Source organism: Oryzias latipes, chromosome 2 (assembly GCF_053564925.1).
Source record: "Oryzias latipes strain Hd-rR chromosome 2, Olatipes_Hd-rR_3.1".
Taxonomy (NCBI): Eukaryota; Metazoa; Chordata; class Actinopteri; order Beloniformes; family Adrianichthyidae; genus Oryzias; species Oryzias latipes.
In genome coordinates this window covers 43046625-43061231 of record NC_136238.1, presented here as the reverse complement: position 1 = coordinate 43061231, position 14607 = coordinate 43046625, and the positions used below count along the sequence as shown (strand labels likewise).

The 14607-nt window shown below is 40.7% G+C and overlaps 1 protein-coding gene across 1 annotated transcript; it reads right to left on the bottom strand.

Annotated features, from left to right (window-relative positions):
• Positions 1-1067: 1067 nt before the first annotated feature.
• Positions 1068-14195, bottom strand: LOC110013862 (uncharacterized). Its single transcript, XM_023963903.2, has 4 exons — positions 13500-14195; positions 12724-13173; positions 9570-9716; positions 1068-3509 (listed from the first exon to the last, which is right to left on the bottom strand). Exons 1-4 carry the CDS (start codon positions 13669-13671, stop codon positions 2320-2322), a joined length of 1959 nt encoding a protein of 652 aa, XP_023819671.2. The 5' UTR covers positions 13672-14195; the 3' UTR covers positions 1068-2319.
• Positions 14196-14607: the final 412 nt, after the last annotated feature.

The following is a 14607-nucleotide window of genomic DNA, read 5'->3' as shown; positions in this document are numbered from 1 at the left end:
AACTTCCTTAGCCTCAAACTTACCGTGGGAGCTAGCATAACCTGCTTTCTGGAATACCCCCCTGTTTTATATTATCAGGTTGGTTGTGGGTTCTCCTGGAGGCTCCGCCTCCTCTCCTTTGGCTCTCCATAAAGTGGCACTCAGCTGTCTGCACTTTAGGCTAAATTGTTTGTATTCTATTTAAGTGTGTCTGTTTCTGCTCTCTGTACCAGATTTTTTTTTTGGTTTGGTCTGTTATCATGCTGGTTCCAAGTCCTGCTATTTTTGTGGAGTTTTAACCACCTAATGTGGTGTTTTTAGTTATCAAGAGTTCTGGATCCTGCATTTAGGCCACCCTGATATACCTGATTATTCTGTGCTGCAGAATCAGCTGATTCAATGGTAATGACTTATACTTATATAGCGCATTTCTATCTACAAGGCCCAAAGCGCTTTACAGTCACAGTCCCAATCACCCAGTCACACACACATTCACACACACTGGCACCAACCTCCCACCAGAGGCAAGGTGAGGTTCAGTGTCTTGCCCAAGGACACTTTGACACATAGGCGTGCAAGGTGGGAATCGAACCCGTAATATTACGATCACGGGTCAACCGCTGTACCGCTGCACCACGGCCACCGCGATTATTTGACCCTATTCAAGGTGATTACGTAATCACGTCCCTACTGTGCAGCGCTGCATCTCAGTGTGAGGCTGCTTTCTCCACACAAGAATCCAACTCTAGATTAGTTACTGGAATAAAAAGAACGTAAACACTGGAGATAAAGCCCGTGTCAAAGCACATGTGTTTTTTCAGAACGTATGTCAGCAAGCTTTAGACTTTATTTTGGTTAGAAAACTTAAAATCCAACATTATTCTGCATTTCAGAGCAACACAACATTGCTCCCAAGTGCATTTTTACCACACTATTCTATATTTATAAAGATAGAGAGTCAGCCATCTTAGACGTTGCAAATAAAAAAGGAGAGAAAATGAACAGGACTAACAGCACTGTAAAACACAATGTTCATACATCAATAGGCTGAAAGATCATATTTCGCCTCAATAATAAATTACGCAACACAAAGTGTAAAATTTATTAAAACACAACATTGTGCATTTTTATTTCCACTGTTCTTGTTATTTGCAGTGAGAAGGCCATTTGATACGTTTGGTTCTTTACTGCACTGTTTATCTAAGTTGTTACCTTAAAGTTAGTAAATTATTACAAAGACGCACTAGTATTATAACATTTAATTTCAGTGTTCCAAATAACACTAACGTTTTAAATGGTTCTAAAACAAAAGGTTTTCATGTACAAAGATTGTGGTTTGTCTTCTCCATCCTTCTTTTGAAACAGAAAAGTATTGATAAGAATAAAGGATTTTAAAAGCAGTATCAATAAGAAAAGTACTATATATTTAATCTTAACAATACTTATCTCTACTAAATGGTTACTTGACCTAACAAAGTATAGACTGCAGTCCCTATTTTGTTTTTAATATTTATAAAATGTTCACTGATCACATTAAACGTGTTAGAATTAAAGTTGTATAAAAAAAACATTTCAACCATAATGAAGACATTCAAGAATTAGCTCTAATGACTCAAAACAACTCATTTCTATTTACAGGTACATCTAAAACAATTCCTTTTGTGAAGAAGTTGTACATATTTTATCAGCAGTAAAACTTTTTGTCTAGTGTCACTTCACAAAGATTGAAATGTATTGAGCCATTACTTTTTTTGCTTTTGATGTAGAGAAGATGAAAACCTAACAAACTGTCCTAGAAAGTAAGAATATCAAATCAAAACAATCAAGTATTAAGAAAACTTCATTTCTACACATTTAATACTCACTTGTGCCTCCCTCTGAAAGAGTTACTGGATCAAAGTGGTATATCAGCCTGTTGTTCTGTGTACTTGAAATGAAAGCTCAGGTTGCTATGGAGTTCATTTGAACATTGGGGTTTGAGACCCCAGGAGTTTTAAAAAATTAAAAACTTATTTTCAAATATTCACATCTTCTGAGATACAGAACTTTTCCCCCCCTGTAAAATAAAGTCTTTGACTGTGGTGCAGAGGTCGAGAGGTCGACCTCTTATCAGAAGAGTATAGATTCAAAGAAGTTAATTGTCTCTCCAAGTTTAAACTGTGTTCTTACATTATTTTTTTTTATCAGACAGTTTGTTCTTGTCAAACGTACCTAACATGTTTGGCAGAATAACTTCCGCCTTCGTCAGAGTCGTCATCATGTGTCTGATAAATAATAATTTAAAAACACAGACAAGTTTAAAATTTAGAGTTTACACTAAATCCTTTATTACATTGTTTGTCAAGAGAAAGCCTTGTGAGTTCTCATGTGTATTTTGAGATTACCTACTTGACTAAAACTTCTTTTACATTCTTTACAAGAAAAAGGCTTTTCTCCTGTGTGAGTTCTCATGTGTGTTTTAAGACTAAATAAATCCATAAAACCCTTTCTACATTCCATACACCAATAAGGCCTCTCTCCTGTATGAGTTCTCATGTGTCTTTTTAGATGAGATACATAACTAAACCTTTTATCACATTCTTTACAAGAATAAGGCTTTACTCCTGTATGAGTTATCATGTGGCTATCAAGATGAGATGCACTACTATAACTTTTCTCACATTCATTACAAGAAAATCTCTTATCTTTTGCATGGATTCTTGCATGAATTTTGAACTGAGATATGTTACCAAAGCTTTTACCACATTCTTTACAGATATAACATCTTTCATCAGACCCAGTTTCCATGTAGTCAGACAGGTTAGTAATTATTCTTATATTTTTCCCAGGCCCAAAAGAGAAAAGTCTTTCTTCGTTTGGAGATTGTTTACGTTTCTTGCCCAAACTTGGCTTCTTAGGAATTTTTCTAACATCAGAATCACACTGACCTGCTGACATGTGAGAGCTGTCCACACATTGGACACATTTTCTTATCTTCCTCTTCCTCTGATCTCTGTTCTTTGGATCTGTCTCTCCATCTGTAGTTGATGTTGATTTTTCATGTTGGTTTCCTTCTACACCCTGACTATCAGTTACATTAAAGCTCTGCTGATTGTTTAGATCTGCTTCACTGTTCTCATCTCCCTCATAACTAGGAATCTCCATCAAGGTATCAGTCTCCTGCTTCAGATCAAGCTGATCTTCATCCTGACTGATGCAGATTTCCTCTGCCTCCTCTATAAACAGTAATGGTTCTGGTACCCAATGTTCATCTTCAAATTGTGGATGTTCTGGTTCCTGCAGTTCCTCATTATAATGTGGATGTTCTGGTTCCTGCAGTTCCTCATTATAATGTGGATGTTCTGGTTCCTGCAGTTCCTCATTATAATGTGGAGGTTCTGGTTCCTGCAGTTCCTCATTATAATGTGGAGGTTCTGGATCCTGCAGTTCCTCATTATAATGCGGAGGTTCTGGTTCCTCTTGTTCCACTCTGAAGTTCCTTTGCTGGTTGCAGGGATCATCCTCTTCAGTACTCCAGTGCTGGGGGAGGACTGCAGAAACACAACAAGAGGCCCTTTTACATGTTTTGAGAACTTGTGTGTTGTTAAGCACCAATGTTTGAACAGTCTCTGTCAGAATATGGACAATTTAAATTTTTAATTTTAATAATGTAATTCCTTAGTTTAAACAAAATCCAATAAACCCTTCTAAAAAGATTACCCAGCACCTGTGACTGCTCATCTACAACACAACCTCCAAAACGTTTCAGAAAAAGCCACTGAAGGAACATTGTTTGTAATGTAAACTTACTTGTAACATTGTCAACGAAGTGCTTTTTTTTTTTTTTTAAAGAAGTTGCTTCTGTTTTCTTTAGCACGGACAACACTGTGCGCCCCCCCCCCCCCTCCCCTTACACCTCCCCACTATGAGGAGAATTGTCAGTCAATAACCTGTAGGTTGAACCAGCTGAAAATAATAAAAATGTTGTCTTAATAATTTATTTAATACTTTCTCAAAGAAAATGAAACTGCAGAAAAGTAATTTATAAATGGTACAAACAGGTCTTTAATGTCAAACAAGTCTTTAATGTCATCTAACTGTATACGTATTTTTACGACCATAAGACGTACTTAAAAGTCTTAAATTTTCTTCAAAGTGTAGGGGGCGCCCTATGAGGTGGTATGCCTGAAGGCCTGTTCACACCGGGACGAATTTCGCCGGCGATATTCGTCGACGTTTAACGCCTCGTCACTAAACAAAGGGCGCCAATGCGAGTGTACCCACCGACGCGAATAAACGCCAGGCGTCAAAGCGTCACTTTTTAAAAAACGCCTCGGGTTCGTTTTTTTGGTTTGACACGTCGCGTCGAAAACTATACAACCAATGAGAATGGCGCTTTTGCACACGTGTCTGGAGCTTCTGAAGTTACGGTAAAACACAACTTGGGGGCGCTCAGAAAACACAAAACTGAGCACACATACCAGCAAAGAAGATAGACGCCAAGTAGCGTCTACACTGCCGCAAAATTCGCGTCGAAAAACGCTGGCGAATAACGCCTGGCGAATATTCGTCCCGGTGTGTACGTGCCTTAATAGAATAGAATATCTTTATTTCTATAGCACTTTTCTCATAGCAAGTCACAAAGTGCTTTACAAGAGCATAAAATCATATCAACACACAAAAAAGTAATAAAATACAATAATAATAATAGTAGTAAAACAAAACACAGTAAAACTAGGACTAAATCAACTAAAAGCTCTCCTAAATAAAAACGTCTTGACCTGAGATTTAAAACACTCAACGGAATCGATCTGACGTAACAACAATGGGAGGGAGTTCCAAAGACGAGGAGCAACGGCTTGAAATGACAAATCTCTGGTCTTAAAGCGGGTCTTTGGATTGCTTAAAAGATTCTGGTTGGAAGACCTCAATGATCGGGCCGAAGAGTATGGCGTTAAAAGGTCAGATAAGTATGTCGGAGCTTGATCATGCAAGGCTCTAAAAACTAAAAGTAGAATTTTAAAATCAATTTGAAATTTGGCAGGTAACCAATGTAAAGCAGACAAGAGAGGAGTGATGTGTGTCCGTTTACTGGTTCCTGTTAAAAGCCTCGCTGCTGAGTTTTGGACAAGCTGAAGATGGTTTAGGGAACGTTTGTTAAAACAAGTAAAAAGAGAGTTGCAGTAATCTAAACGAGAGGAAATAAAAGCGTGGATAATTGTTTCCAGGTTTGATCGAGACAAGATACTTTTTAATTTTGCCACGTTCCTCAGATGATAAAAACAGTTTTTCACTATCTGTTTTGAGTGACCTTCCAGAGACATAGACCTGTCAAACAACACCCCAAGATTTCTGAGGCTTGACTGGACAGAGGAGCTCAGACACCCAAGGTGTTGTCTGATGGACGGGATTTTATGTTCTGGGGCAAAAATCAACGTCTCAGTTTTCTGAGTATTTAGGACTAAGTGATTACTGTTCAGTCATGTTTTAATGCTCGTTAAGCAATTCAGCAAATTTTGCAGTTTGTCGTAATCATTTTCCGTGAAAGAACAGTAGAGCTGGATGTCGTCTGCATAGAAATATGAGATGTGGCTAAATTAATTAATAAGTTTCCCAAGAGGAATCATATATAAAATAAATAAAATAGGGCCTAGTACAGAACCCTGGGGAACGCCACAAGTTATTTCTTTAATTTCAGAGCTTGAAGAACCGACAGCCACATTAAATGTTCTTCCACTAAGATATGATATAAACCAATTTAAAACTGACCCAGAGAGACCATAGTCATTGTGAAGACATTCAATTAAAATGTTATGATCCACAGTGTCAAAAGCAGATTTCAAATCTAAAAGCACAAGGACCGTATACTGGCCTGAATCAGCTGCCATAAGCACATCATTTGAAACTCTTAAGGAGAGCTGTCTCTGTTGAATGGTTCTTCTTAAAGCCAGACTGAATCTGATTTATTGTGTTCTTCCAGGTACATATTTAGCTGGACAGCGACCACTTTCTCCAAGACTTTGGAAATAAAAGGAAGCTTTTAGATTGGACTGAAATTTTTGGGATCCGACTGGTCCAAATTAGGCTTTTTCAGAACAGGATTTATTAAAGCATGCTTTAAGAACTTTGGGACTGATCCTGAAGTCAAAGAAAGATTAATGAGGTCAACAATAGTAGAACCTATACTGTGGAACACTTTCAGGAAGACAGAGGTGGGAATTGTGTCAAGAGGGCAAGACGAAGGTTACACTAATGTGTAGTTGTGGGACGTAAAGGAGGATGGCATGAGAACGGGGAAAGGAAGTATGGGTGAGCTGCATCACTCTTAACGCGGTAGCAAGAGCAGAACTGCCATTCAACAGGCTGCAATGGAAAGCTGTGTGCCCCGTTTAGCTCACAACCACTAAAAGAGTAAGGGAGGGGTAAGCACTTCATTTATTACAGCTTCAATATACTTTAGCTAGAGACACCATTCAAACGTCGAAATGCTCACAAGGCTTTGGACTAAAACATTAGATTTGTGATCATTATGGGATGGCAACACGACCTACGGTTTGGCAGCCATTTTGTACAATAATACGGGTGATTTTCACATTTTTCCACATTATTAAAAAACTCAAGTTTTTTTCCTTACGATTTTCAGGAAATATCACTCACGCTCATGCCACTACTTTAAGTCTATAACCACCTCTGGAGTTTCATCGACCTTTGACCCCGGGAAAAGGCAGCCAACTTGAATTTTCAAAAAAATAGCACCTTGACGACCAGATTCAAACGAAACTTCTTCCTCGGGATTTTGTATGTAGTTGTAGATGTAAGGAAGGAGAACTGGTGATGATGTGGGCCACTGAATTCTGGACCAACTGAAGTTTTTTCAGAGTTTTCTTGGGAAAACCAGAGAGAAGTGCATTGCAATAGCCAATGGCATATGTGACCAGACTATGAACTAAAATGGAACTTGCATAGTTAGCATAATTAGCATCTAAAGCAATGTGTTTTTCTTAGTCAGTTCATGATGCTGATCACAATGCTAGCATTTTTTGCCACATTAAAAATAACTAGCATTGTTAGCATCTTAAGTATTGTGTTTTTTTGAGTCAGTTGATCATGCTGATTGCAATGCTTCTACTTTTAGCCATATTAGCAAAATCTTGATATTTTTTATCAGTTCATCCATTTCTTCAGCAAATTCAGCTTTCATTCAGCAATAGCATAGCATATGCTAATAGCATCCAACCCTGAATTTTCTTCTGGAAATGCACCCCCTTCTAGTTATTATTATTATCATCATCAATCTCTGTACACCAGCTGTTGCACCTCCAGCCATGACTGTGTCATACTGATCAAGTTTGCGGATGTCACCACCCTAATCGGGCTGATCTCTTAGGATGATGAGTCTGCTTACAGGAGGAGGTGGACCGGCTGGTGTCATGGTGCAGCATCAGCAACCTGGAGCTCAACTCCCAGAAGACAGTGTTTTGTCTATTTTACTGATATAGTATTTTTTTAATCATATCAATGACTTTTATAAGTAGCATAATCTGCATATATTTTGAAAACTGATCCGCATTTGCCATGTTGATTTCTAAAATAGTTATTTTTATATAATAATTAAGTAATTCATCTTTGCCATGTGCTTTACTGATACGTTATGATTCTTAATTCTGTCTGATAAAAGCTAGGAAACGAGTAAAGATAAAATATGCAATAAAATGGTTATAGTATAACGGGGTGGGATTATATACATTCGTTTCCTTCCACTCCCTTTCAAGCAAAATATTTATTAATATGTCTAATTATCCTAAGTTTTATTCGTCGTTGTATGAATGTATAACTGATGATTGTGTTGTTTTTTGTGTATTCTTATTTGATCGCTTGAATTAAGCCTTTTCAAATAAAAAATAATAAAAAATAAAAAATGTAAATTGGACTTCAGGAAAGTCACAGCCCCCTCACCCCCTCTCATCCTGACAGACTCTCCTTTCACCACAGTGAACTCTGTTCGTTTCCTCGGCTCCACCATCACTCAGGACCTTAAGTGGGAGCCGTCCATCAGCTCCCTGCTCAAAAAGGCCCAGCAGAGGTTGTACTTCCTGCAGAGGTTGAAGAACGCCCGGCTGCCGGCCCAGATGATGGTGCAGTTCTACACGACCATCATAGAAGAATCAATCATCACATCCTCTATCACTGTGTGGTACGCTGGAGCCACAACCAGGGACATAAACAGACTGCAGCGTATTGTGCGCTCAGCTAAGAAGGTGATTGGGTGCAGCCTTCCATCTCTCCAGGACCTATACGTCTCCAGAACCTGGGGCGAGCAGGTCGGATAGCAGCAGACCCTTCTGGACATGGATTACTTGAACCACTCACTTCAGGCAAACGGCTAAGGTCCATCAGGACCAGAACCTCACGACATAAGAACAGTTTCTTTCCCTCTGCAGTCAGACTCATAAACACATTTTAACTCCTCCCCCTTAGACTTTTCACTTACATCTCCAGTTAACAGTCCATTACCTGAACCTTTTCCATCCACAGTTTGCACTATTGTATTTCTATTCATTGTTCTGACCATTGTGTTATTTTTTTTATTTTGCTTATTGTTTATTTGAATTCCTAAGTAGGGGTGTGTATTGGCAAGAGTCTGGCAATACGATATGTATCTCGATACGCGCGCCCGCGATACGATACGTATCCCGATATTTTACCAAAACATATTTTGATGACTTTTCAAGATGACTTTGAAAAATCTCTACCTGATTTTTAATGTATTCCACTGTAATAACATTGTAAAATTGAGTTAATTTAATTATCATAATGTTAAGCACTGCAACTGTATTTCAGAGAACTGGTTATTTTGTGTATGTGGAAAATGTTTCACATCTTTGAGTTCATACCATAAAAAATGGGAGCAATAACAAAAGTGTTGCGTTTATATTTTTGGTCAGTGTACGTTTTATATGTTTCTGGCAGTAACATGGCACCGAGTTTCAGTTTGGTATCTCTCCCAAGTAAAAACAAAGTAGTTCGTGTCTCATAACAACGAAACTAGTCGCCTCTGGCTGCAGTCTTCCTGTTGTCTTGTGCAGAGTAGAGCTGCTCAAAGAGGCTCTGTGTGCTCTGCTGCCAACTAGCGGTCGGAGGTTGAAGTGGACAAAAAGAGTCAGATGCTGAAGGATGCTCATAAATAATAAAGAAATATCGTCCTAGCAGCATTTTGACTCGATACAAGTATTGCCAAATGAACTATCACAATATTTTGCAGGATGGAAGCTTTTCTCTCACTGTCAGTTCAGAATCAGCCTGAGACCTGCGGCTTCCAGGTTGGAAGGAGCCGCGTCCAAAGCTGTTTAGCTGTATTTTGGCCCCAACCATAGCCAGAAAACAGGCAGCTTTTGCTGCTCGAGTGACTCCTGCTGTTCCTCATAAGCTGTTTTTCTGCGGTTTCTCACGTCACAGCTCTGCGTATCTCGGTGCCTGCGGGCTGCGGTGAACCAGGCAGCGTTGCGTGTGACCCATACGCGGACTCAGCTGACTGCCGTCTGTCCGTCCGTGCAATGGCGTGGACCTGAAGCTCAAAGGGCTTCTCTGTTTCTTTGATGAAGCTAACATACCTATGCGATGGAGCAGAAGCTGTGGTTTCCAGATGACATCCAGCAGTCTGCGCTGACGACAGAGCTCCTCCTCGCTCTGGACGATGGTTCCTTCACTGAGTCTGCATACTTCTTCAGCAGCAGCAGCTAGCCTGCTAGTCGGATTAGCTGAAGCAGAAGGAGCAGAGATGTTCAGAAACAGAGTGGGAGCCGGAGCCATGCTTCAATGAGGTGGTAAGATTACAAAAGGGGGGGTCACCAGGAAAACCAGAGAGATATCCAGTTGAACCAGCAACAGGGCGAGAGATCATAATTGATATTACAGACATGGTGACCTTCATCAGAGGTTACAGTTTTGTCTTGGTGTGCTTGGATGCATTTACTGGGTGGGCAGAGGCGTGCCCCCCCCAAGAAGAGAGACAGCAAATCAGTAATAGAATGTCTAAAATCAGTAATAAAATGTCTATTAACCATTACATTCATTACATGATTTTCCCATAAAAGACCGGTCCAACAGTGGAATCCACTTCAGAAACCAGGACCTGCAGAAGGTTGGAGCCCTGTTAGGCCTGAAACATTCACTTGAAACGGTAAAACACCCACAGTCACAAGGAAAGGTGGAGAGAATAAATCAAACATTCAGACTAAATTGGGCAAGATCTGTGCACAGACCAAATCAAATGGGATTGGCGTTCTAACATTTGCTCTGATGTCAATCAGATGCTCAGAGAGTGAGTTTGACCCACATGAGTAGCAGATAGATAGTTTTGGACTTTTGGTCTCCGTTTTCTTTCTGTACTGGAGTTTTTATGGAGCCACGACACCAGCAATGCAGACTAGACAAAAACACACCATTCTAATGACGTATCTAGTATGTTTATATCTTCCCTTACTGAATAATAAAGAAGCCTTTTAGCCTTGAGGACAGAGAGAGAGGACAGCCACAGAGCCTAACAGGTCGTGTTTCTCCACCTCTCCCCTTTTGGAAAAGGTTTGAACATTCATGCAGACTCTTGTGTGTCTTTTCATTTCCCAACTGCTCATTTCATTTTTGGACGTCCTGAACCATCTGAATCTCCAAAGGCCTGACGGGAGGCCAACAACAACCAGAAAAACAGAAATAAAAAGTATTTTGTTAAACAGTGAGGTGGAACTTTGTGGCTCTTGTTGGGTTTTGGTCTGGAAGAAACTGAATCAAATGGTTCTTTTATTGTTAAAGGTTCCAGACTCTTGATCTCCACTGAAGCTATGAGTATGAAATGTCATTCCACAGACAAACCATCAACAAAATGATCCTGATGCTGCTGAGGTTCTTATGGAAGTGAAGCAAATCTCAGCAGAACTGAAATCACTGACATTAAACAGCCTGAACATTCATGGAGCTGAACTGGACACAGAAAAACCTCCCTGTTGTGTTTCCACCCACCAATGAGGAGCAGTTTGATGAAGATGAAGCTGCACTGGAGGAAGAATCAGTCCAGAAAAGATGGAGAACAATTCTGACACTAAGCAGTTTTTCACTGATGTGTTCAGGTTTGAATCTTTTCTGTCTGCAGATCCATGAGCAGGACCCTGTCTTTGGGTTTTAGCTTGAAATGTAGTTTTGGAAATAGAATCTGTCTGAATGTCTGGAATTGGAGACATGGGCCGCATTTACACTGCAGGTCTTGATGCTCATATCCGATTTTCTGACAATATCCGATTTCTTTGACGACCCGCTTATATCATCTTTTAAAAGTGACCCGTATCTGATTTTTGCATTTACACTATACAATGCTGAAACTATCAAACGTAGACATTCTGAGGACTACGTAGCAGTATTTCCGCCCTCCGCGGACCTCCTTCAGACCTTTGTGATTGCGGTTGTCATGGAGGCAAGGCGGCGACGGAAGGAGGCGTTGGCTTGGGCGCTCCAGAGGGGATGCACGGGGGAGTAAAAAAAGGGGGGGGGGGCGCTGCTGGGCCGTTTTATGTGCTCTCTCTGAGTTTTGAATGAGGAAGTGTTTGCAGACGTTGTGCTGTCCGAACAGTTTGATCCAAGTGTTGAACCTTTCCTGCGCGATGACTTCTCTTTTCCGACCGTGGTCAGAAACGCACGGGAGATTTCCTCGGGGTTCACTTTTCCGTTCTGAACCCTCAGCCTGCAGAGTGGGTTAAGTCAGAAAGACTGCAAAACTTTTGGGCGAGATACCTTATTTTTAATTTACGGTTCTTCGAGAGTCCCCCGCTCTGCGCTCACACCCCCCTCTCTCCTTACACACACAATCACGCAAGCACGCGTGCGCGCGCTCACATACACACATGGTCCCCATCATACACGCCCCCCAAAGAAATAAACAGCTTCTAGCCTGTTCCAGAGCAACGGTGTCCCGCTTGATTAGTTACCGTTTGCGTCCCGACCGGGACCGGACCGGACATAACAGCGGTTTCCGACTACGGTCTGAAGCCTGAGGCTGAAAGGCAACACGCTGACAGCAATATCAGTGCACAAAAAGCACCTTAATGAGTCATGTGATCTCAGTTGGTGGTGTCCTGAATTGACGTCACTGACGTATGACACGCATTTACTGGGGAATATCCGATTTGTCTGCTTACATGGCACACGCAAATACACGTATCTGATTTGTTTCCGATTTATTTCCACATATGAGAGAGGCCTGTATCCGATCTGAGAAAAACAGAATCCATGCGCTTTTGTCCTGCTTACACGTTCACCGATCATATCCGATCTGTGCCACGTGAGAGGGAAAAAATCGGAATTGGGTCACTTGAACCATGCAGTGTAAAGGCGGCCATGGAGACATCAAAGAGGTTTAGATGGGATTTTGGGTTTGACAGAGAAATCTGCTGAAAAGAACTGAACTACAAACTTAGAACCACAGACGACAAAACAGATTGGACTTTTTTATCTGCTAACAATTTTCTCTTTGATCTGTTAAGGTTTCCTGTTTGTCGTTAGCTGGAGGGACTAACTAAGATCATATGATTTGAAGAATGTTGTGGGCTGCACTGACCAACAATGTCTTCTGTCTTTTCAACTGGAAGGGACAGAAGAGACTCTTCCAGTACACGCTGTTGAAGGACTGCATGTTTGGAGAGCTTGAAGCTCAAGATAGAACCATTGTTGAAGTGAACATACCGATAGTGTGGAGATGAAGATCAGAGTCACACTGACCTGCTGACATGTGAGAGCTAGCCACACTTTGGACATGACTTCTGTCCCTCCTCTTCCTCTGATCTCTGTTCTGTGGGTCTGTCTCTTCATCTGTAGTTGATGTTGATTCTTTATGTTGGTTTCCTTCTTCATCCTGACTATCAGTTACATTAAAGCTCTGCTGATTGTTTAGATCTGCTTCACTGTTCTCATCTTCCTCATAAGTAGGAATCTCCATCAAGGTATCAGTCTCCTGCTTCAGATCAAGCTGATCTTCATCCTGACTAATGCAGAGTTCCCCTGGTTCCTCTTTCATCTGTGGAGGTTCTGGTTCCTCTTTAATCTGTGGAGGTTCTGGTTCCTCCTGTTCCTCTTGAATCTGTGGAGGTTCTGGTTCCTCCTGTTCCACTCTGAAGTTCCTCTGCTGGTTGGAGATATCTTCCTCTTCAGTCATCCAATGCTGGGGCAGGACTGCAGGGACACAAACACAACAAGGAGCCTTTTATACGTTTCCAGGACTTTTGTTTTTTTTAAGCATCAATAAACTCTGTGATCATTGGAGAAAATGTCTGAGGAGTCTGGAGGACCACAAGAGCCTCATTGAAACAAATATAAATGCAGAGGTGGGTAGTAGTAACGCGTTACATTTACTTAACTTTTTAGTGACTTGTACTTGTGAGAGTAAGACAAGACAATTTTATTTGTATAGCAGAATTAGTACACAAGTGAAACAGAAAAAAAAAAAAAAAGCATGAAGCTCAAAGGGCTTCTCTGTCTGTGTGATGAAGGTGACATACCTATGTGGTGGAGCTGCAGCTGTGGTTTCCAGATGACATCCAGCAGTCTGCGCTGACGACAGAGCTCCTCCTCGTACTGGACGATGGTTCCTTCACAGAGTCTGCAGATTTCTTCAGCAGCAGCAGCTAGTCGCTCGCTGATCAACTCTCTCAGAGACTGAAGGGAAGACATGGTTCCTGCTCCGATCTTCAGCTCCAACTCCCACAAACACCGCCGTCCTCTTCAGCTCCGATCGATCATCTGCTAGTCTCACAATCACAGCAATCCACGTTGTCTTTCCGTTCAACACTTCTTCACTCATTTACGACACTTTGGAAAATGCTGAGAGTTCCCACACGAACCACGTATCGTCCTTTCTGTCCAAAAACCTCACAAACGTCCCAACAAAACACCACCGACCTCTCAACACAAGCTAACGCTGCTAGCCTGCTAATAAGCTAACGCTGCTAGCGCCTCGTGCTGTTCTTCTTCTTTGTTTGGCTAACAGCGTCATGGTGCTTTAGCGCCACCAGCTGGTGTGGGAGTGTTGTCTGTCGCTCACATAATGATGTCGATGAACAAACAACGATTTTTTAAACTTTACTGGCAAATAAAGTTATACACGATATTTTTTAAAATCAACGATAGTTCGGTGTGACTTGTTTATTTCGACAAGAAAAAGTATTTTTCGACCAAAATGGAGAAGGGAGAACAGGACATAAACTTCCGGTTCCGGTGTGGGTACCGGATGTTCTCGGGCTGCTGGATGATCTCGGGGTCTTTTTTTTTTTTTTTTTTTTTTATTGATGCAGAACAAAAGTGACATACAGCAAAAGAACAAGGAACAATAAACTGTACATCAAATGTTCAAAATAAACGCCAGGGGATATACAAGCAAAAAAATAAACTTACATTAAATTATACAGCTGAGCAAGGTGATACGTTTTAATAGCTTTTTTGTTTGTACTGGGGGAAATGGAATGTAAGTAACATCTAACTTGGGCTAGTAAATCAATAAAATTAGGAGCTTTATTGCTGAATTTAGATTTGTGAATATAATACTTGGTTAATAAAATCAGAAGATTTATTAAATAAAATTGAGATAAAAATGTCTTATCATAATTAACG